Genomic DNA, 25,206 nt, shown 5'->3' on the forward strand with positions numbered 1-25,206 from the left:
CTGTGGCCACTTTATTATTTTATTTAGGGGATTAATACACTAGTGGCCACAACTAAAAAAGAATTATAATTTGAATCATCTTAACACTTCCATACATCAGAACTTTAAAGAATTAGAGGATCAATTAAATTACTTTTCCTTGAAGAAAACATGAGATATTTCTCATATTTATGAGAGCATAAACTGCAAAGTTTGTATGAAACCTGGAATACAGGAGCCTTGTTACTTGTCAAAGTCAACATTAGATCTTCTTTTACCTTTGAAAAGAAGTCTTAAGTATTTGTGAACATCAAACAGCACTCTAAATTTTGATAATTTTAAAGCATAAGGATTAAAATGAAAATAAAAATTTTAAAAATAAGAAAGGAGATACATTGGCTTAAAATAATTAAAACTTAAGAACTTCTGAAATCCTTGAAAAATTTTTATGCAGCAAAGTATCTTATACCTTGCCAACACACACACACACACACACCACACACACACACACACACAAATTCAGTGCCTCTATTTAATCTCTCTATATGTGAGCAAACTTTATTAAAAGTGAAAATAGTAAAATAAAACAAAACAAAGCATTTCTCAAATTTTAAATTTAGCTTCTTTGCAAATTTTACCATTTGGGCAATTTTTCTACTCAGAAGTTAGATATATAAATATTTAGTACCAAAATTTCATTTTTGATAGACACAGTAGTTTATACAGAGAGCACATTCGATCCTCTGACCTTTGGTCATATTATTTGTTCCCGGAATTATTTTTCTACGAATATATTAAAACTTACCTAAGCAAAGATCTATGCTAAGTTATTACAGGAATAACATCAAATGGGCTCCATGCAAGTTCATAACTGTGACATAAACTGAGAGCAAACCATGGTGGACAAATGAATACATGGGAATTGTTTAAAACAGTATTAGTTTTGTATATCATTTGATCAAGTCACTTATTTTAAATCTCAGACTGGTAATCTATACAAATGTTACCCAAAAAATCTACTTTGCCAATCCCCCAAATTTCAAAGACCAAATTAGTATCCCAGACTAGTCTCATGATCAGAATCACCTGGAGCCTTGTTAAAAATAGATTCCTAGACCCTTCATGGAGAATTCAGTAGGTCTGGGACTAAGGAACCTGTTTTCAATAAGAGCCATACATTGGTTCTCAAAGAGTTATCCCCAAACCACTAGCATCAGCATCCTCCGGAACTTCATAAAAATGCAAATTACTGGCTCTACTCCAGATCTCATGAATCAGGCCCAAATGAGAAGTAATGGCCTAGATAAATCTCACCAAGGAGACAAGTTTAAGAGGCATTTTGTAAAATACGAAGTACTCTTCAGATGTAAGATATTACCAAACAAATGGAAAATCAACAAGTATGAAAGGGAGAAAGAAAAAAGAAAAAGAAAAGAAGAAAACAAAACAAATGAACCTTAAAGTATATCAAGTTAATAGTATAACCACATGGGTAGAGGGGGAGGGGAATCTTTTTTTTTTTAATTTTATTTATTTGACAGAGAGAGATAGACAGACAGCTAGAGAGGGAACACAAGCAGGGCAAGTGGGAGAGGGAGAAGCAGGCTCCCGGCTGAGCAAGGAGCCCGATGTGGGGCTCGATCCGAGGACCCTGGGACCCAGGACCCTACGGTGAAGGCAGACACTTAACGACTGAGCCACCCAGGTGCCCCAGGGGAGGGAAAGCCTAATTAAAAATTTGGAACATAGTGTTTTGATCATGTAACCTTTAGCCTTAGCAAAGGCAAAATGAGTGTAGACAAATATTGTACTCTAGTTGGTATGCTTGTTTTTCACAGAAGTGTAGCTTAGCAATTCCAAAACTACTTTACATGTGTTCTAGGACTAAGCAAATGGGTTAGATATTGTGGGAAAGGGAAGCCAGGTTTCTTATTGCTGGAAAAAAAAAAGAGAGAGAGAGAGAGAGAGAGAAAAGAAAGAGGGAGGTGGAGGGAAAAGGGAAAGGAAAGGGTGGGGGAGAAAGAGGAGAGGAAAGGGGAGGGGGGAGGGGAGTGGAGGGGAGAGAGGGGATGGAAGGAAGAAAGGAAGAAAGAAAAAAGGCTAGAATGGATCCTATGATTTTGGGCTAAAATGGGAGATATTATGGGAACCCAGTTGGCTCAGTTGGTTGAGTGTCAGGCTCTTGGATTAGGCTCAGGTTATGATCTCAGGGTCGTGAGATCAGGCCCTGGGTTAGGCTCCATGGTCAGTGGGGAGTCTGCTTGAGATTCTCTCTTTCCCTCTCCCTCTGCTCCCCACCAACTCTCTCACTTTCTCGCTCTCAAATAAATAAATCAATCTTAAAAAATGGGAGATATTAGTATGAATACATGCTTTTAATATATGTATATACAGAGATATAGAAATATAGATTTTTGCATATTATATATACATATACATCATGTGTGTATTGCATGTACACATACATGTAACTAGCTCTGTAGCTGAGAGGGTCCAGAAACAATGCTACCCACGTAATTTCTCTCCTCATGTTCATGTTTTCCTTTATATCCTTGAGCATGTGGAACATTGTAATGTCATCCTTGCCTGCTACTTTTATTATTCCTGTCATTTCTGGATCTGTTTCTATTGACGGATTTTTTTTTTCCCTCCTGGCTAGGGGTTACATTTTCTGTTCCTTCACATGTGTAGTATTTTTTTACTAGATGCCAGACATTGTGAATATTACATTTTTGGGTGTTGAATTGTATTGTTTTGCTTTAAAAAATGTTGGACTTTGTTCTGGCAGGCAGTTAAGTTACTTAGGCACCAGTTTGAACCTTTTTTCTTTCAAGTTTTTTTGCGGAGAGAGTAGCCTTGACTCTAGGGCTAATTTGGCCCCACTTTTAGAATGTGGCTATTATGGGGTTTCTACTGACTGTCATTGATATTCACCAATCTGCCTGATAGAAACTTAATTATTCCTGGTCCTATGTAACTTTAAAGAATTGTTCTCTTCCTAGTGTTTCTTGCCCAACTTAGTGTTTCTTACCCAACATCATGGGCAGATTGGTAATCAGTCAAGGGGACCCCAGTACTAATTCTGTGAACTCCCTGCTTCTATACTCTGCCCCACAAATTCAGGCCTCCTTACACTCTCTGAACTCCTATCTCTGTTTCCTTGATCCAGCAATGTCACTGGGCTCCACTTGAGTTTCCCAGCCCTGTGCCAGGTTCTGGAAATTGCCTCTAGTCCAGAAAGACTAATTCAGGACTCACTTTGTTTCCTTTCCTTAGGAATCACAGATCTGTTCGGCTTTTGTCCCATATCTGGAAGTAGATGTTTCTTACATTTTATCAAGTTCTCTAGTTGTTTACGACAGAAGAGTAATCCCAGACTGTATTATTCCCAAAAATGGCCAGAAGCCATTTTTGTTGACTTTATAATTAACTTCTGAAAATATAATATATTCAAATCATTCAAAACTTTATTTTCTTTAAAGAAAGCAGTGAAATGGGGTGGTGACTTGATGGAATGTGTGATCTATGTCTTAAATGGGAGTTATTACACAGCATGTTATCAGCTGAGAAGAAAACTTGATAATGCAAGAAAGAGAGGGGATAATTGCAAGCGCCAAGTCCTTGAGTAAACTACAGGGGATGGACCCAAAACACATGAGAAAGTGTTCGCTTTAGATTGGAGCACAGAGAACTCAACCATGATTAAAGAAGAGAAGGATACCGTGTGGGCACTGATATGAGCAGGCTAGTAGGTTTAGGTGAGAAAGCAATTATAAGAGAACCTCTCCCCTGCTCCTGTTTTCCTGCTGAAAATCAAAATCAAGGTCATCAGGGAGTGTCTCTGGCTCTCTCTCAGGGAAGCCAGCAGCCAGGTTGTAGTGTACCCTATAGAGAAATCCACATGATAAGCAAATGAAGGAGACCTCCAGTCCCAGCCAGGGAGGAACTAAGGCCTTCCATCCAATGGCCCATGAGGAACTTGGAAGCCCGGAAACAGATTCTCCTGAAATTAAGCCTTGAAATAACTGCAGTTCTAGCTGACATCTTCACTGCAACCTTGTGAAAGACCTCGAGGCACATGTCCCCAGCTAAGCTGCACCTGGATTCCTGACCCACATGGCCTGTGAGATGATAAATGATTGTTGTTTTAAGCCACTAAACTTGAGGTAGCTTATTATACAGCATAGATAACCAAGGCAGGTATTGGTACCTGGAAATGGGATGCTGCCATACAAATACACCTAAAAATGTGGGAGTGGCTTTAGAACCAGGTGGCTTTAGAACCAGAGGCTGGAACGATTTGGAGAAGCATGCTAAAGAAGGCCTAAATTGCCTTGAATAGACTCGAGTGGAAATGTGGAGTTTGAGGATACCGTCAGTGAGGGCACAAGAGGAAGTGAGGAACATGGACTGGAAACTGGAGGAAAGAGAATCTTATGTAGAGGCAGAAAGCTAAGTCGCACATAGTGTGTGCCTCCTGAACTGGGCGATCTGCTGCAGGAAATTGCCAGGCAGGTGTTTGAAGGTGGCCTCTTGGTTTCTTCTGACCACAAGAGGAGAGATACACATTAAGCAAAGGGCTGTTAAACAAAAGAAACCAAGAGTTGAGAGCTGCGAGATGCCTAGCCGCTCGAGATGGCGAAGATGTCACCACTAGAAAATGGCTTCCAAGCAAAGATCAAAGAGAAGGTAGAGGAGGGCTTATCTCTAAGAGATCTTCAGGCTTTCATCTAATGGGGTGAACCCCAGTGAGATTCACAGAAGGCTGTGTGTTCTTGTGAGAGAACACGGTAGCAGAAACACTACTAGCTCAGACTGAAAGGGTACAAAATGAAACGAAGCCATTGGATTCCCAAACTGTGCTGACAGGAGGCATGCTGAGGAACACTCCCCCCCCACCCCCCATTGCAGAGATGTGCAGCCCTTCAGGAAAAAGAAACTCATAAGGCAGAGCCAAGAAACACGGAGAATTATTCCTGAGGTTGAGGTAATAGAGGGAATAAGCATAAGGTTAAGAGGAAGGGGAGATGGTCAGAGAGTGGGATCCTTGAAACTGAAATTACAGACAGAGCATGCTTACCAGTAATGGCAAGGTCTGGAGTAGGTCCACGAGAATGGGAGAACTAGATGGGGTGAAGAAACAAGAATAGGGAAAGTAAAGCCTTCAAGAAATTGAAGATCATCTATATGGACATGGAAATCACCAAGAATGCTGATGCGGGAATAGTAAAGAGAAAAAGTAAAGCAGGGGTTTAACAGTTACAGAAGTCCAAACCCCTTGGATGACCCTTACTTACTCATCCATCTCCACTTCTCACCATTCCCCAGCTTTATAACCCAAGCAGGCTTACCTTTTCATGTCCTCAAATGTTCAGATGTGACTGTGGGACCTTGCAAATGCTCCTCACTCTACCTGGTTCCTCCTGTGTCCCCTCGTAATCCAGACAGATACTTCTGCTGCCTGTCTGTATATGTTTTCACAAGTCCCTGTGTTTATTTCACCAAAGTGTTTTCAAACTTTGTTATGCCCCTCGTCTTCACTGTTAGCTCCAGGAGGGCAAGGGCTGTGTCTGAGCTGTTCAACATGGTTGCCCACCCTCAGCTCAGTAGCTGGTGTGCACAGTAGACATCTCATAATGGAAGAAAAGGATTTCTCTTCCAGGTCAAAGATAAAGCAGTTATAAATAGCACATTTCTATGGTAGCTCTCCTTTTGGATTCTCTACAAACATTAATATCTGAGCTCAAACAATGTTTTCCCTTACAGGACATATCTTTAGGGCTTTAAATCCCTTATAAACATTAGGTTTTAGTTCCTTTAAAAAACATACTTGTTTACACATGGAAGCATTTGAAAGATTTCTCAAGAATTCTCTAATGTCTGGAGAAGGGGATATTGATTTAAAAATTCTTCTTACAGTAACCACCTTTATGGATTTTCCCTCCCATGGAGGTCTTGTTCATTATATTGACCATCTCTTCCTCCTAATATGAAATTTCTTATTTAAATTATTTGGAGACATAGTGCCCAAAGATGCACACAACAGAATTCAAGACAGAAACAGCATGTAACAATGGGTAAAATGGACATATTAACCAAATTGTATAAAGGAGAGAACAATTAATGTGGCGGGGGGGAGAAAAAAAACCCACAATGTTTCTCAAATTGCATGCAATTATGATAAGTTTTCCTGTGCTGATATTTTTAAAAACCTGAGTTCAAAATAAAGGCAGGTCAGGGAGCCTGGGTGGCTCAGTCAGTTAAGATTTCCTCTCAGGTCATGATCTCAGGTTCGTGAGATGGTGCCCTGAGTCGGGCTCCATGCTGGGCATGGAGCCTCCTTAAGATTCTCTCTCCCTGGGGCCCCTAGGTGGCTCAGCCATTAAGCGTCTGCCTTTGGCACAGGTCATGATCCCAGGGTTCTGGGATCAAGCCCTGCATCGAGCCCCGCATCGGGCTCCCTGCTTGGCGGGAAGCCTGCTTTTCCCCCTCCCGCTCCCCTTGCTTGTGTTCCCTCTCTCTTGTTTCTCTCTCTGTCAAATAAATAAATAAAATATTTTAAAAAAAAAGATTCTCTCTCTCCCTCTTCCTCTGTACCTCCCCCACCTTCTCTCTCTCCCTCTCTAAAAATAATAATAATAATAATAATAATAATAATAATAAAATAAAAGCAGGTCAAAAGAATCTGCTAAATTCATCATATGAGCAAGTTAAAAATCTAGTTAATGTATCATTATTTTCTCATTTTTCTGGGTCTGACAATTTAGATGAACAGACCAGTGGCTACTTGGCCGAGTAAAGTGAAGTGAAAATTCTCAGCTGTAGGTAAGTTACTACGCAATTTTGTAATGTTCTGACATATTCATGTGTGTCTTTTTCTGAAAATGCATACCTCAAGACATAACTATAACCTATACATAATAAAATTTAAATCCTTACACATAGCCACAGTGCTTTAACCCCAAGCACACTGCCCTAGCTTCCTGATAATGTTTGAAATTATCTTGAATAGGCACCCAGAGAATTTCTGATCACCATCCAAAATATTTAGGTCTTCGTAGGAATGTGCTACATTGCAAAGGAATTCTTTTGTCTGAGCTAAAATCTATTTTGCTCAATAAAGTAGGAAATTTTCTACTCCAAACTTCAAATATATCTCCATCCAAAAGAGCGCTTCCTTTCTTTCCTCATTACTTACAGTTGAAGTGAGCCTCCTTCATCTTGAGATGAACCTTCCATCTGTGCTCTTTTCCTGGAACTTGCTTATTTACATATTCACTCTCAGTCATAGATCTTGAATGGGTCCCCTCCCACCCTATCTTCAACCTTTCTCCCCTTGCTGGATCATGAACTACAGACTAGAAATAAGCTCATTCTTTCCTGTCCTTTAAATATCCACCCTTGGCTGTGCTTTACCAATTATTACTCCAACCTTCCCACTTTACAACCTGTTACGTTGTGGGCCTCTAGAGATCTATAGCTCAGTCATTTCTGTTGTGAACATGTATCAAGGTTTCCTGGCTGCCCAGCATTTGTCTGGAAAATCTAATGTTTCGTACAGCTCAAACAGTGGCGGCTAGGAGCACGTTCTCACCAGATAGTCCCATTCTGGACCTTGGCCCTAAAGAGAATTGCACAAAGAAGCAGGGGCCTAGTAGGGGCTTCCAGAGTCATCTAGAATTCAGCGGCACTAGACCCCACCTAAGGCTTCCACAGCAATCTTGTGCTCCCACGGTTTCATGTTCCTACCCAACATACAACAGTAACCACTAAAACTGAAGCCATGTGCATATCTGCCCCAACCACTAGCCTCTGATGCCTCCAAGACAGAGATCATAACTCTTCTTTTTTTAACATCTTTAAGTTTCTTTTTTAAAATTATTTTAATTTACAAGGATGTACTACATGCTGGCTAATTGAATTTAAATTAAAAAATAAATTATTTTAATTTAAAATATGATTGTTTTAAATATATAATTAATATAATTATTTTACTTAAAATTTACATAACATAAAATTTACCATTTTGAGCATACAGTCCAGTGACAGTAGTATATTCCCACTGTCGGGTAATCATCACCACCATCCAGCTTCAGAACTCTTCTCACCTTCCCAAACTGAAACTCTGCACATTACCCCCACCCTTAGTCCCCAGTAACCACCATTCTACTTCCTATCTTGACTCATGTTTATATGGACAGTTTCTAGCACATCACCCCTCAATGGTATGATCTCAAAAACTATAGAACTGAAAGAAATTAGTCCCTTTCTCCTTAAGCATCACAGAAAAGAATTAGAAAAAAATTTTAAAGAACTAAAATTCACATAGAAATGATATGTAATATCACTAGAGTTTTTAGAAAACTTGAATGATGTCTTAGCTGGAATTATAAGTGTATGGCTATGTAAAACCACCATCTTGGCTCTCTAGCCAGCACAAATAAATATTGAGCACTTATATTTTTAAGCTAATAAAATGAGCAAAGATGAGAAAAAAAATCTACCTGAAAAAGAAATGTATAATAAGTTTTTCCCCTCACTCAAATATCTAAGACGCCTGAACTGAGTTCATCCTTCTTTCAGAATATATGCCCATCCATAACTGCAGTGGCTTGCTACCTTAATCAACAGGAGGAGCAAAGAGGAAACCTAATAGAGATGAATATTGCATGAAAAATGTATAAAACTGGGGCGCCTGGGTGACTCAGTCGTTAAATGTCTGCCTTCGGCTCAGGTCATGATCCCAGGGTCCTGGGATCAAGTCCCGCATCGGGCTCCCTGCTCGGCAGGAAGCCTGCTTCTCCCTCTCCCACTCCCCCTGCTTGTGTTCCCTCTCTCGCTGTGTCTCTGTCAAATAAACAAATAAAAATCTTTAAAAAAAAGTATATATAAAACTGCCTTCTAGAAATGTACATACATACAAAAGGAAATATAAAGAGAGGAGAGCTTTCATAATCCACTTCTGTATACGAAAGCTCTTGCATTAAAAAAAAAATTGTGTTGTAGAAATTTCCAAATTAATTTATTTGGTACTTACAGAATATATAAAAGGTGAACCTTAAGGTCATAAGTATTGAAAGGAGTCTTAAATAATGTCTCCATATAACAGATGAATAATTTCAAGTCCTCTTTCATCCAGCACTGTATGTTCCAGTTTGCACCTGAATTAAAAATAAACTACATTAAATCTGAAAAACATTCTGAACAACTCAGTGAAAGAGAAGAACTAAATTAAATTTACCAGTGTTCTGATACAATTTCCATTACCTATTCTAAGAGAAAAAAACCAGCTCTAACCAGTGGTATGTATCTGCCCAAGTCACCTAGCTCCTGAGGCCCCCCCGTTTCCTTTTAGGTAAAATAAGACAGTTAAATTCTCAAACTTTTTCTTTTTTTAAATCTTGAACTACTTAAGTAGGACAAAAAGACCTCAAAAGTCACCTAGCTCAGTTCATGCTTGCTTTCCAGGAGAAAAGAAAATATTCAATATCAAGGTACCAGTAAATGTGGAGCAGTATTTATGTGTCTGCTTTAGCAATAAAAGCACAGTGATTCACATGTGAACTATGATTCATGTCTTAAATTCTTGTTATTGTAATATTATAGTCCCCAAATACAACTGATGCAAGTATACTTCACCGTGCACTGAAAAACTCACCTGGTAATAAATTATTGGTGATTTGTAATTTAAAAAGCAAGAATAGCAAAAACTAGAAATAATGGCTAACCTAAAACAGTGCTAACATATTTCCCCAAACCTGAAGGATTTCTAGCTGGTAGGCATTTTACAACACTGTTGAGCCCTTATGAAGTAAACAGCATGCCTGGTAGAATAATCAGTTGAAATCCTCAGTAACCATCATTTAACCTACTAATTTTAGTTAAACTCACTAAGAAGTGACTAGTTATGCAAGCTTTATTTATGTGTAAAATTTAAATCTACAGCATCATAATCACTCCTCTTGAAAACTAAAGAAAGTACTAACATTTTTTGATCGTTTCAAAGCTCATCACAAAGGCCCTGACTTATTAAATTCATCCTTGGTATATTTAATAATCACCAAATGGCTAAGTTCCCCTACAAATGAAAAAAAAAAATGCCTCATTTAATATTAAATGAATTGTATTAATTAATGGCCATAGAATCATTTGGAGACACTAGGAGTTATTACTACTAACTTGTTTTAAAACTCCCATTTTATTGTATATTTATGCTTTATTCTTATTCCTAAGCTGATTTCAATAAACTGGCATGTTTCTTCCATCTAATCAGTGATACTCAACCAGGGGCAACTTGGCCCTCAGGGGCATCTGACAGTGTTCGGAGATATGTTTTGGGGAAGGAGCTACTGGTAGCTAAGAGGCAGAAGCCAGGGATGTTGCTAAATATCCTACAATGCACAGAAAGGCCCCCCATAACCAAGAATTGTCTGGCCCGGGCGCCTGGGTGGCTCAGTCGTTAAGCGTCTGCCTTCGGCTCAGGTCATGATCCCAGGGTCCTGGGATCGAGTCCCACATCGGGCTCCCTGCTCAGCAGGAAGCCTGCTTCTCCCTCTCCCACTCCCCCTGCTTTTGTTCCTGCTCTCGCTGTCTCTCTCTGTCCAATAAATAAATAAAATCTTTAAAAAAAAAAAAAAAAAAAAAAGAATTGTCTGGCCCAAAATGTTAATAATGTTGAGAGTGAGAAATTCTGATTAACCCTTTATAGGAGTGCTATACTTATGTGTGTCTCTGTTTTCATATTGTAGGTCTCTTTGTATTGCTGAATCAATTGATTCTGCTCTGTTAGCTTTTCCAGAAGGCTTGGAAACAATTTTTTGGTTTTGCTTTCCAAATGCAGAATTACTAACTACCCTAGCCACATTCAGTATGCATTATACTTAAACAACAAAATACCCCTTGATTTAAAATATATAATCAGCTACAGAGAGATTCCTCACTTGGACAAATATTATTCATAAGTGTTTTAAAACTTAATTCAACAGTTGAATATTTTTTAAAGATTTTATTTATTTATTAGGGACAGACAGACAGACAGACAGAGAACACGAGCCGGGGTGGGGGAAAGGCAGAGGGAGACAGAGAAGCAGACTCCGCACTGAGCAGGGAGCCCAACAAGGGGCTCAGTCCCAGGACCCTGAGATCATGACTTGAGCCGAAGGCAAACGCTTAACCTACTGAGCCACCCAGGCACACCCAACAGTTGAATATTTTGAATATTTTATCTACTCAACAAAATGAGGTGTGCTTTTTCTATTTTAAAGCAAATTTAGAAGATTACAAGAAACAGATTTATAGGTAAAAAGAGTTCCCTCATTGCATTTTTATAAGATATAAAATAATTTGGGGCTCATTAGTTTGGTCACATGATGAATCATAATTTTATTACTAATACAAAATGATGATAATATATTAAGAATCCCATCCATATTACATCTATTTCATACAGGTTTCAGAGAATGAAAACATTTTGTTTAAAACAGTTCATAGGGAATGCTTGGAACATCAATATACTTACCTATTTGTTGAAAAACTAAAGAATTCACTGTTGAAACAAATGCTTTCCCTTCAATGTTGTCTGCATGTACAGAACAGTTTTTATCTTCCTTGCTCCAAAAGCAACAGTGGAAAGTTGTTTTGGAAGATAAGTTAGAAAAGTAGGTAGTACTCGAATTCAATTTAGCTTCAACAACTGCCTCATAATGTTCACTCAAATTGGAAGTATTCTTTGAGATTCCGGTTGGCAAGAGGAAGTCATAGGTTGTATTTGTTGGCATGCAAGACAGCTTAAATCTCCAGGGAGTGATCGGATATGCCAAGTTAAATGCAGTTGTCAAATAAATAAATTCTGTTAGGATATTAAAAAGACACACAGAAAAACAATCATTTTGACTAAGACATAAATAAGAAGTATCTAAGATTAAACCAGGTAGTGCTCAATTATTTAAATTACTACTTGTTCAGTCTGTGCCTGATGCAGAGCTCTGTGCTTCCATTATACAATGGAAGGTACATTAATTTACTGAGATAACTTCATCCATTAGCACCTCTTTTTGGAAATTCATGCTTCATTTTCCTGATTAATCTAGCCTTCTATATTTATATTTTAATGAAAAAAATATAGCTAAATATTTCAATTGCTTTTTCTAAAAAAATTATTCTAATGAACTTCCAGTATAAGCGGGAAATATCTGGATGTGCAATTATATAAGCAAATATTAAAGTGCTGTTTTAATATTTCTCAAAGAAAATAATACCAAAATGTTAGCACTACAAGTGTTTTTAGAAAGGGTTTTTCTTCGGTATCAGGACAGCTGGATAATCTCTTGAATCTACCCATGATCCTCAGATATATGACACGTCTAAGACATGGCTTTAATGCACTCTCCAAGAATCAATGTACAATGACAGGAATATTCCATTGCTGATTAAAGACAATTCTCACTTTTTCTACATATAAAAATTAAGAATAATTATATAATCTCATACCCAAAAAATTCTCAAAAGTGGTACTTGTTTTTTTAATAATTGTTTGAAAATTAAATAATAATCAATTCTCATTAATTCTTTCTTTTACAAGCTACTCATACAATTCAACAGCCCTGCTGCCTCACATACAAACCAAAGCAGAATTCGGAGAATTTTGCATGGATTTTCATGGAATGAGAATTCTGAAGAATTAGGGTAAATGTAAAAATGTAAGAAAATAGCAATTGTTAAAAAATCAATTCACAAAAAATGTTTTAAATCATAAAGCTAATATATATGAAAATATCTAAACAATATATAGGTAATGACTGTTAAAGTTTGATTTCTAAACTTCTCCATAAAAATAAACTAACATAAAAATGTATCAGATGCAAAAATTAAAGCAAACATCACTAACATGACTAATACTCCGCCCACACTGATAACAATTAGGTATCATAATATCACCAAAAGTGACCCTCATTACAATTGTGTTCCTTTGGACTTCATCTTTCTAACATACATTTCTGAAACTAGCACATGTCAATAAAAATAGGTCATTTCTTTGATTTTACAAAACTATGAGTATTTGTTGGTGTTAATTAAAAGCACATTTTCTAGCTGCACATGGAATATTCATTTGGCTGAACTGAAATGAGCCTAAAATCCTCAAAGAAGTATTTGAAATGTAAAATGTAATAATTAATGTCATAGACATAGCAACTATTGAATCAGTTTAATTAAAAGATAGTTCTATTTTGCATGCTTTTGCAAACAATATTTCTTTCCCTCCAGATGAACCCTAAACAGCCAGTAGTCCAGAATTTTATCTGAAGGCATATGTTATCATGGTAACAGCATCCCAAGAACTCTTCTGATTCACAAAACTTCATCAAACAACAAACCTTTCAGAAAGCCAATGTGAAACACACTGAGTGGAGCCTAATAAAAATTAGAAAATATAAGAGAGAATGAGTATGTTGTTACTTTTTGATAGTCCCTTGTGGCATCGTTTTTGACTCTGTTAACAGTGGAGTTATGCTGGGTATTTTCTGTAAATATATAGATGGCTACAAGGAGAATGAACAGTATGCACAAGGAAGACTTGTAGAGAAACTCGTAAGAGCACCTTCAGATTGGATTAGCCAAGGAGATGCTTAGAACACACAGGTGGACAGCTGGATAATCTCCCAATATGGTTGCCAGATAAAATGGGTTTTGTTAAAAATAGCCTGACTTTAGGTTTTTTTTAAGATTGTATTTATTCACTTGACAGAGAGAGAGAGCACAAGCTGGGCAAGATGCAGGCAGAGGGAGAAGGAGAAGCAGGCTCCTTGCTCAGCAAGGAGTCTGATGCGGGGCTCGATCCCAGGACCCTGGGATCATGACCTGAGCTGAAGGCAGACGCTTAACCAACTGAAGCCACCCAGGCGCCCCTAGCCTGACTTTAATTTTAAAATACTTGGAACACAGCCTAAGTTAGATGATTTGAGGTTTTTGTGGGTTTTTTTTAAATCAAAATATCTCTACAATGCAGTAAGAAACAAGTGAGAATAGTATGCTCAATAGTCATTGGTGGGGTACCTGGGTGGCTCAGTTGCTTAAGTGTCTGCCTTCCACTCAAGTCATGATCCAGGCCCTGGGATGGAGCCAGGCCTCGGTCTCTCTGCTCAGCGGGGAGTCTGCTTCTCCCTCACCCTCTGGCCCTCCCCCTCCCCACTCATGCTCTTTCTCTATCTCAAATAAATACATAAAATCTTTTTAAAAAAGTCATTGGCAATGGGTGACTAATTTCAAACAGAAGCATGCTATGGTGCACAGTAGTTAAAATCACGAAATTAGAAAATCATCTGTAAGCTTTCTCTTGAGGATATTCCTGCAGTGGGTAGGAGGAAGACTAGTATACATTCAATTCTTCTTCTGGTGGTATTCAAGATGGAAATTTTCAATGTAAACGTCATCCCTTGATAATATCCTCTTATAACATTACACTTGTCATTGTCTACTGCAGTTAAAATGTGGAATAGCATTTAAAATGGCATCTCCCTTCCATTTGAGAATAAATCCATTATTTTGTGTCATAGTGATATATTTTACATACCACCACCACGTAAACTGCTCCTTGATACAGAGAATTAGTTTTGACTATCATCTGATATATATACATTTATAATTTAATAATGCTACATTTACTAAATTAAAATTAAAACATTCAAGTGTCACCATATCTTGTTTCTACACATGTATAAGGGTGTTAGTGTACATAAATAAACTTTCTGTACTGTAAAAGAAAACAAAGTTAAGTAGCAAGCAACGGGCAGGAAGAAAAAATCTGCAAAACATAATAAATTGTTAGGGGCTTGTGATGATTAAGGTTATGTGTCACTTGTCAGGTCCATGGGGTGCTCAGTCATTTGGTCAAACAGTAGTTTGGGTGTGTCTGTGAGGATGCTCTGGATGAACTTAACATTTGAATCAGTAAAATGAGAAAAGCAGATTGCCCTCCCTAACATGGATGGGCCTTATCGATCAATTGGAGACCTGGATAGAACAAAAAGGTTAAGTTAGAGGGAACTCCAGCTGCCTGACTGACATCAGTCTTTTCCTTCCTTTGGACTCAAACTGAAACATCAGCTCTTCTTGGGTCTTAAGCCTGCAGTATCCAGACTGGAACTTATCCCATCAGCTCTCCTGGCTCTCCAGCCAGCAGCTGCAGTCATGGGACTTCCCAACCTCCACCATCTTGTGAGTCAAGTCTTTATAATAGATCTCTTTCTCTCTCTCTATAAATTCTCCTGGTTCTGTTTCTCTGGGGAACCCTGACTAATACAGTACTAAATATCAGTGACATTTTAGAAATTTTGAAAACTCATGAAAATAAAATCCAGCAACAAAATGGTCAAAGCACATGATTTAGAAAATTGCATAAGAAATATAAATGGTCGGGGCGCCTGTGTGGCTCAGTCATTAAGCGTCTGCCTTCAGCTCAGGTCATGATCTCAGGGTCCTGGGATCAAGCCCCGCATCGGGCTCCCTGCTCAGCGGGAAGCCTGCTTCTCCCTCTCCTGCTCCCCCTGCTTGTGTTCCCTCTCTCGCTGTGTCTCTGTCAAATAAATAAATAAAATCTTTTAAAAAAAAATATAAATGGTCAGTAAACAGTCCTCAACCTCACAAATAATCAAGTAAATAAAACTGAAATGAGATGTCATGTTTTCCTTATCTGACAGGGCAGAAACGTGGAAGAATGATAATATACATCTTTGACAGAAATGCAACGGATATAGCATTCATGTACTTTGTGTTGGTACTGAAATGGTACAAAATTTTGTGGAGAAGATTTCACAGTACCTATCAAATGTTTAAATGTGCATATTATTTAACATAGAAAGTCCTCTGTAATAATTAATCAACAGGAATATTCTCCCAAATATACAAAGATATATGTATGGATTTCAATGCAGCATTATTTGTTACAAAGAAATGTCTATCAATGGGGAATTGGCCAAGTAAATTAATAATTTAAGGTACAGTCATAAGTTCTTTGTTATGCAACCATTAAATGAATAAGCATATCAGTAAGTACTCAGTAAAAAAAAAAAAAGTTGTCATGCTAAATTGAAGAGCTATTAAGCAGAAAAACACAGAACAATAGATATAGACCAATTCTATTTTTGCAACCATAGACACGAATTGTGTATGTCTGTTTGTGTTATAGTTCTGGAAAGCTACACATCAGGTTGGTCCCAGGAGACTGAGAAGGGTTTTCATTTTCACACTTACACTTTTGTTTGGTTTGTATTTTTAATCATGAGCATGAGAATTTCTAACTGCAGACAGAGGAAATTCTGCTAGCCAGTAAAAGAAACAGGATCCCGAAGGGCAAAATCTCTTATATATGGACATTTAAAAAGCTAATTACTTACCCCAATGTAACAAAGCCACACAGAAATTTTGACAAGTCATCTTACTTCAGAGAAGTAGACCTGAAAAACAGTACATCTAAAACAAATACACACACACAACACACAAAACACCTGACATCTACCTATACAAGCTGTCTGGGGAAATAGAAAAGGAAAAGGATTATGAATAAGTCTTTACATTTTAATCCTCTATAATACTCTGCGTCAATATCAGAGAAGTGTCTCACATGAAAGTATGGCTAGACATTATGGATTCATTCCCATGCACGTGCTATCTCACAGTTAAAATATAAGCCACAATTTCATATATGGCATATTCAAAAAATTTTTAATGTTCCTTTATGCCATGACAGACCAGGACAGGCATCACAGGATAAGATCAAATTTTTAACTAAACAAAAGTGTTCATAAGTTTGATTCAATATGTACACAATCTAACATTAATTTTTTTATACTCAGTTCTTAAATTTCTCTTATTTTCTAAAGCCATTATATTTACTGTGATACTACAAAGCCAAACAGTTAACAGCACAGGTAATGACTGTATATTTATTTCCAATAAAGAGGAGGAAATTTCCCTGTATGCTTTTGGAAACCCCAAGTGTTTATCTGCCGACGCATTAATACTCACACTGGAGAGTTATCAGAGTAATCTAAGGAAAGGTTGATGGCTTAATATATCCAAATGATAGGGTGACTTCAAGAGACAAGCTTTCCCATGAAGTCTACTCAATTTGAAATACATCTTAAATAAGATTATTCGTACTAGGACCTCATGAATTAGAACAGCAGCGTAATTTTAATATATTGGGCTTCAATTTGTAATGAAAGCCTAAAGGCTTTTGTTGTTCCAGTGTTTTTTGTTATCTCAAATTGGGGATTCAGTTCACTACACAAAGTTAATCTGAGGTAAAAAGAAAAAAAAAAAAAAAGCTCTGAATTAGGTGTCAGGAGTCTTGAGTGCCAATCTAGTATCTTCAACTAATCAGCTGTAGGACTTGGGACTTCAACACTCTAGACCTCAGGTTCCTCGTGTACAAATCCCCCTATGGATGAGCTCTACAATCCCTTTCAGAGCTTCTCATGATTCTGAGAGATTTTATTTTAAAATAGAAGTCACAGCTTTACCACAAAGAATATTATAAAATATGACGTGAGAAACATATCTCATAAGTCATATCTGAGAATTGGTACCATGTGATGAGTAAATAGGAAAACATGTTTGTTTAGTTCCCGACTTAATAACTCTCGGGAAGAAAAGGGATGAGCATAAACATTTTACAGTCTGATAAATTTGTTTTTCAGCCTCTCAGTTTTTCGTCAGAAGTTTGGTTCTTTATACACTGATATCACAATGTGTCTTTAGGATTTCTAAACATCTGTTCAGTCTTGGGACTCCTCATTATCGGAACATATGAATTTTTTGATACCTGTTTCTGATGCAAAATTTTCTCCTAAGGGGAGGTTCCTGGGGGAGAATGGGTGAAATAAGTGATGGGGATTAAGACTGCACCTGTTGTGATGAGCACCAGCTGTTGTATGGAAGTGTTAAATCACTAAATTCTATGCCTGAAACTAATTTTACACTGTATGTTACCTAACTGGAATTTAAACAAAATTTTTTTTAAATATCTCCTAAAATAAACCCAAATGCAAGTTTCATAGTCAGGATGTGTCATAGATACAACATATCATTAGACTAAGTGTTTTGAATGAACCAACTGGTGGCAAATAATTCAGTCTAACAATTGATTTGACTCACTTTTAACTCAACTTATCAGCTGAGTCAAATGACCAAATAGATCAGTTGTTTTTGCTTATAAGACAAGTGTTCTTTTATTTAATGTTCCATGCAAAACACAAACTATTCTTATGGTTTGAATTCTTGCAGGCAGGTTTCACTCTTACATAACAGAGAAACAATCACAAAAATGAAAAGGGCATAGATGCAACCTTGAAGAGAGTGTGAAATATGGTCCCTGATATAGACTCAATGAGGCAAATATTTATACGATCCTACACTGTACCAGAAAGGAACATATAAAGAGGTTTACAAAAACACAAATAATACCAAAAAAAAAAAGGCAGAAATCTTTAAACTGTGAGGAAAAAAAAACCAAGCAAAGGGAAAACTAATGGTAAGACGACCAAAATAAGTGTAATATACAAAATACCATTCAGTTAAATTCACTTTTTAAAGATGAACTATTAATTTCTTTTATGCTTTCTTATGATCAAATTGTTCAACTATAAATTCAGAGTACTTTTAAGTAATCTCTACACCCAACATGGGGCTTGAACCCACAACCCCGAGATCAAGAGTTGCATGCTCTACTGACTGAGTCAGCCAGGTGCCCCTTCAGAGTACTTTTAAAACAAAATCAACAGCTTTGGGGAAATGTTCAAATAATCCTAACACTAAGAACAGAAAGAAATTTTTGCCTGAGTAACTTCAAAACAGGTTAACATCCTCATGAACATCCTAACAGTACTAGACTTTCATGGAAACTTCACACGATTCAACAGTTCCTCAGCCCCTCCACTGCTAGTACCCTATTCTAAGCCACCATTATCTCTTCCCTGGACAGTCAGCAGTGCCTCCTAACTGCTCTCCCTGCTGCTACCCTTCCTCCTCTCCAGTTCAGTCTATTCTCAGTGCAGCATCCAGAGTGGTCTACATCATGTCTGTCTTGCCCCAAACTCTACAGTACTCTCCTTTCCACTCTGAGTACAAGTCTGAGTCCTGCACGGAGCTACAATGTCCTGGATCTCGAGTGCCCCTCTGACCTCATCAACTACTGCTCTTCTTTTGTTCAAGTCACCTTCTCGGAGCCTTTCCTGACTAGCCCATCTAAAATTTCAACACCTTCCCCACCCCCACATGCATATCTGCTGTTACTGCTGAATTTTCTCCTTAACACACTTATCACACTACCTGATGTGAATATGACTTCTGTTTTTCTTGCTTATTGTCTAACTCTCCCCACTAGAATGTAAACTCCACTAGACCAAGAGATTCTTTTTACTATTTCCTTTTCATCATTATATCCTTCACACATAGAAGCCTGCCTGTCACCTACTAGGTGCTTTCTGTATATTAACTGAATGAATGAGTGAATGAATGAATGGCATGATATGACTCTTGAAATATTCTTCAAAATAGGCTGGTGGCATCATGCTAAGAAAATAACAATCTTCAAAAGATGCGTTCTGTGGATGACAAAGATGTCACACACACACACACACACACACACACACACACACACACACACAGGAATATTATGCAGCCATTAAAAAGGAAGAGATCTTGCCATTTGTGAAACATGGATGGACAACATGGATGCTAAGTGTAATAAGTCAGACTGAGAAAGACAAATACCATGTGATTTCACTCATATGTGGAACCTAAAAAAAAAAAAACAAATGAATAAACAAACAGAAAGCAGAATCAGATTTATAAATACAGAGAACAAAATGATTGTTGCTAGGCGCCCCCTTAACCATTTTTATATATGGATCTTGTTGGGGCGCCTGAGTGGCTCAGTCAGCTAAGTGTCAGACTCTTGATTTCGGCTCAGATCACAATATCAGGGTTGTGAGATCAAGCCCCATGTAGAGCTGCACAGCAGAGTCTGCTTCGGATTCTCTCTCCCTCTCCCTCTGCCCCTCCCTTCCCTCACTCTCCCTCTCAAAGAAATAAAATCTTTTAAAACAATAGATAAATATGGATATTGTTGAGAATTTGGTAAGAGCAAGGCACCAACTGCCAGGAGGAGACACATACACCCAAAATTAGGGCTATAATTTCAGGGGGTTAACAAACGCTCTGAAATGTATCCAAAGCTCCCAGATTAAGAGTTCCTGATGTAGATAAATAAATGGGAGTCCACATTCCTCAGGCAATCCTCTGTAAGTATAGCTCCTATAAATTGAGCCACTGATAAACATCAAGCTATGAGGAGTTTGAGATTATATTGCCTAATGTTCCCCCTGAAATACAGTCCTTCTATGTTGACAGTTAAGATGAATAATGTGTTTTATTTGAAATCTTCATAAAATATACAAAGATTCATTCATAGACTGATCTAAATGATCCACCTATAACACCTAGATGTGCAGTCAGTAATTCAATTTTCACAATTCACCAGAGTAAGCATACTAAACACATCACTGATTCTTGAGTTATTATTATAAACTTCAAACAAAAGGAAAAATTAAAATCTATATTCTCCTGAATTATCATATTATGGGTTTTCAGAAGAAAATCAGACTTTAACTTCTATCACAGAAAATTCTTTGTGTATCTTTATGTATTAAATTCTACTTAAATATAAAGCAGAATAGTCTTAATTAGTGTTTGAGTGGAAGAAAGGAAATTATTTACAACTTGCTCCAATGATCTCACAAAGACTAGGCTTGTAGAAAAGTTTATGAGTAAGAAAAGCAATTCTGACAATTCTGTTGCCTTGATGAGTAAACTCAATGAGTGCCATCTGCCACTAATTCTTGCTTTTACTTTCAGCTAGAGAGGTGCCCATTTTTCACTTAAACAATACCATTTAAGTATTTTATTTAAATATAAATGAAAAACCCTATTTCTTCAAGTGTCAAAATAAATTTAGCCTGGTCTATCTCTACTAACCTTGTCATTCTTCACATAAGACAGAAATTGGTCATGCTATTTCTTCCCATCAAGTAGTGTTAAAGACTTAAATTATTTTAAAATTTAAAAAAAAAAACCTTCCATCATCTTGGTATAAGCATTTGTCACTTTGAAAACTTAATTTCAAGTGTTTTAATTCCTGATATGACTAATTATGTGATCTTGTTGCACATTAATTCCCTGAAAATACAGAGGGATAAGCTAGAATTCAGAGACTTAGGTACCATAAAGTCAACAAAGTTGAGTAGGAATAGGCATCTGACCTACAAAGTAATTTAAAAACCTGTACATAAATTAACTCATTTAATTATTAGCTAAATATTAGGTACAATATAAGTTACCACACAAGGGACTAGAAATATAAAAATTAATAGGAAATCATCATTTATTTTAACAAGTAACATTGTTTTATGATTTTTTATATATCAAAGTTCTATAATACCAATATGAGTAAAGTATCATGGGACTTCACATTCAAGATGACAAACTGAAGAAATAAACTGATCTCTTACTCCTGAGATGTCTTTAGTATTATGGTGAAGTAAATCATTATCAACCAGTAGAATAGAGAATGAGAGGGGACCAGCAGCAAAAGAGAGATTTAAACAAATTTCTGGAAGATGAAGAAAGATTAATGAAGTAGAATGAAGGAAGTGACCACGTAGGATATTTGGGGAAGGGGCTGTCATCAACGAAGGAACAAATTTATTTAGCAAAACCCTGGAGATGTTCTGAATGGTAAAGGGCAGGGTGATGTGGGGCCAAAAGAGACGGTTTTGGTCTGCATATGAAATATCTGACTTTCTTCATCACCTCATGAACAATTCACAGCAGCCAAATCTAACTCCCTGTAACTGTCAGAGGAGTGATTTACAAATAAGAGAAACAACTCTGGCTAGTTTAATAGAAAGAAAAAAAATTAGTAAAATTATTGGGTACCTCACAGAACCTCAGTGAGAGTCAGAGAACTGACTAATAAAGCACATAGCTAAGAATCTCACCCAAAATCCCATGTAAATTGCTCTAGAAAAGACAACCCTGCTACCACGCCAAGACATTGCGTGTTATGACTGAAGCCTCAATGCCTACTACCTCTGAGTTCCTCTGAGCTCATCTGTTCTTCCATATCCCACACTTCCGATCTAAGATTTGGCATGAATGCCTCTCACTGTTTCAGCCTAGTTCACAGTCTACATCTAGGCAGCCAGGAAACTTGGGAAAATAGGGATTTATAAGGTAGGGAAATCCCCACACAGAGACAAAATATCCAAAGATGTCAAATAGCCAAGGAAAATAAAAAATTGTTCCATATACTCCTATATATTAAAGGAGTTAAAAAGCACAAGTTATTTGAGGAAAACTTGGGCTTTCAGTATAGACTTGACACGAACATGGTAAAGAACTTACATGTTCTGATATTTAGGGGGACAGACCTTCTGCATAAAAGGCAGCTCCCCGCTCAAGTGCCTAGAATAAAGCCTATCAGTTGACAAACACTGCCCATACACACAGAATTCACATTCTTCCTGTTTTTCCCCTTAACAGCCATGCTGAATGGAGACATGAACTAAGACATGAAGGCTTCGGCATAAGGAAAAAATTTTGTAAAAAAAAGGAAAGAAAACCTACCACAGAGGATATAGATAAATCACAGTAGAAAAAATAGCTTTAACAAATGTTCATGAGTATCTTCAAGGACATTTTCAGAAGACATTGCATTCATAAATTCAAAGATTGCTCTGATAAAGGCATCATCCTCAGAAGAAAGAGCTTTGGAAAATCACATGCATAGTTGCAAAAGCATTTTTCAGTAGAAATGTTAGAAAACACATGTGCATAATTAATTCCTCCCCAAAAGGAAAAAAGAGGGAAAAAATGCTTAAAAAAAAAAAAGGTCAAATGATCCATATCCAACCAGTAGTATTTCCAGAAAAAGAGTATAAAAAGAAAATGATCAATGAAATAATATGAAAAACGTTTCCAGAGCTGATAAGAGACACAAGTTTCCAAACTGAAGAAAAAAAAAAGTGTACCAAGTACAAGGAGTAAGAATGGAAAAAATATCCATTGCTAAACATATCACTAAGAAATTACGAAAGAGCAAAGAAGAGAAGACAGGAAAGGTTTCCAGAGAAGAAAAACATCTCTAAAAGAATGAGAAGCAGAATGGAAGCAAATGTTTTATACCAAAACAATGAACACAGTGAAACAATGAATACTATAAAACAAATGTTTTATACCAAAACACTGGAAGATAATCCAGTGACGCCTGATAGAAAATTATCTACAGTAGAAAATTCTATTAGCCAGTCAAGCATGTATCAGAGCAAAGCAAATATATTTTCAGTAACACGATGACTAAATTTATATCCTATGAGTCTCTTTCTCAGAAGGAATTTTACAAGGTATTCCAGCAAAAGAGGAGTAAACCAAGAAAGAAAGATTCGAGGATTCGGGATTTAGGAAAGCATGACTACAACCCAGTTGATGGCTCCAAAGACTTGAGAATGGCCAGTCCAGATAGCAGATGACCCCTGAAAGGAAATGGCCAGAAGGAAGGCAGGAATGGAGGTAACTCAATGTGTAATATGATTCTGAAGCTGCAAAAATTTGACAAAAACAAAAACAGAACCCACAGAATAGCACAAGGGAAAAAAGGAAGTCATATTTCAAAACTGAGGCCACTAGGCCAAATAAGAATATGAGTTCATGGTCGTCAAAAAGAAGAATGAAATGGATTCCAAAAAAATAAAGAGAATGAATAAACTAAAAATTAAAAGTATAATGAAGAAGGCCCACCTACCTTCTCGAACAAGAAAGAATAATTAGAAAACGTTTTACAGAAAGTCCTGATCTAAATATGAATCAAAATAAAATATGGCATACTTTTTTTTAAGTAAACTCTATACTCAATGTGGGGCTTGAAGTCATGACCCAAGATCGAAGGTCACATGCTCTATGGACTGAGCCAGCCAGGTGCCCCATATATGGCATAATTTTGACCAAGTGCTGGAATTAAAGAATCCATTTGAAAGAAGAAAGAATCCCCTTAACCTTGATTCTGGGAAGATTCTCCTTTGGGTGGCTAAGGAGTCATATTGAATGAAATGTAATCCCGGGACACTTCTTGATTCTGCAGTGAATGATATTTATGGTCATAATAACATTAACGCTATTTATAGATTTTTCAACTTTTTCGTTCAAGTATTTAGACAAAAATGAAAGATTCAATTAATTACAATACAAAACATGAAATATTAATAATATTCTCACCATACAGCTCTCAAAACTTGGATGGTATGATTATATAAGGGGAGAGAGTGGGAAGGCCAAGAGTGAAATATAGCAACCTGACGCCATAGGAAGGCAAGAGGAACTGTCTGTAGTGAAGGGAAGAGAAATAGTGCAAGGAATTATAAATGTAACCAGTTAAAAAGCTCAGAAAGTTAATATAATTATATGCAGGAACAGAGAAAGAAAGAAGGCAAAACTAGTAAGCTAAATTCTCTTCTCCTACAGTATCTGTTTATGGTTGATAACTGAAAAGAAAAGAAGTCAGTATAAGCATATTATCCAGCCCTTCAGAGGAAGCCACAGGCCTAAGACCCAAAACCAGAAATGGTTCAAGTCAGTTGTTCCCAAGGTCAGCACTGGCACGGGGAGGGTAGTGGGGCAGGGGACGGGAATTGTTTGATTGCAGTAGGTTTCTGTAACCATGTGCGTGGATTATTTTCATGTAAAAGTATGACTGAGTCCTTTTAACCAAATAGAGGGCTATGAGATTTCAGAGAAAAGAGCTACGAACAAAGTCCTAGGGGCCAACAAAAGGTTCACAGAAGTGAAATTTTAGTTGAACTCCAAGGAATACAAAGCGAGTAGTGTTGTATTTCTTCTATTTTAAGGGTCACAATATGTTAACACCTCTGACATCAAGATCTTTGTTAAAATCGATGTCATCTCACAATTACTGATAGCCTAGTAGCAGCTGTGATCAAGCTGTCATTGATTGCATACAGACAAAGTGGGGCGCTTTCCTTATGACAGACTGGACAATTTTAACCCATCAATATTTCGGGCAACACCATTTGAGGAAGGAATAGGATCCTGAGTGTTGTCTGAAAACCTTATGTTGACATTTTATTGGAAGACCATATAAAGAGCGAGCATAACGTT

The 25,206-nt window shown here is 37.2% G+C and overlaps 1 protein-coding gene across 2 annotated transcripts in view; it reads right to left on the bottom strand.

The window, feature by feature from the left end:
* The window catches only part of LEPR (leptin receptor), an 84,022-nt gene that overhangs the window by 49,037 nt on the left and 9,779 nt on the right, over window positions 1-25,206 (bottom strand). For both annotated transcript variants that reach the window (XM_073896602.1, XM_025871781.2), the window contains exons 3-6: window positions 19,750-19,775; window positions 16,371-16,430; window positions 11,498-11,827; window positions 9,017-9,140 (exon numbers count right to left, since the gene is read on the bottom strand). In XM_073896602.1, the coding sequence (XP_073752703.1) occupies window positions 9,017-9,140; window positions 11,498-11,827; window positions 16,371-16,410 (494 nt within the window). In that variant the 5' untranslated portion in view covers window positions 16,411-16,430; window positions 19,750-19,775. The remainder of the gene's footprint in view (window positions 1-9,016; window positions 9,141-11,497; window positions 11,828-16,370; window positions 16,431-19,749; window positions 19,776-25,206) is intronic.

The sequence above is a fragment of the Callorhinus ursinus genome, unplaced genomic scaffold (genome assembly GCF_003265705.2).
Source record: "Callorhinus ursinus isolate GAN/ISIS: 27379988/994484 unplaced genomic scaffold, GSC_fseal_2.0 scaffold9, whole genome shotgun sequence".
NCBI classification, from domain to species: Eukaryota; Metazoa; Chordata; class Mammalia; order Carnivora; family Otariidae; genus Callorhinus; species Callorhinus ursinus.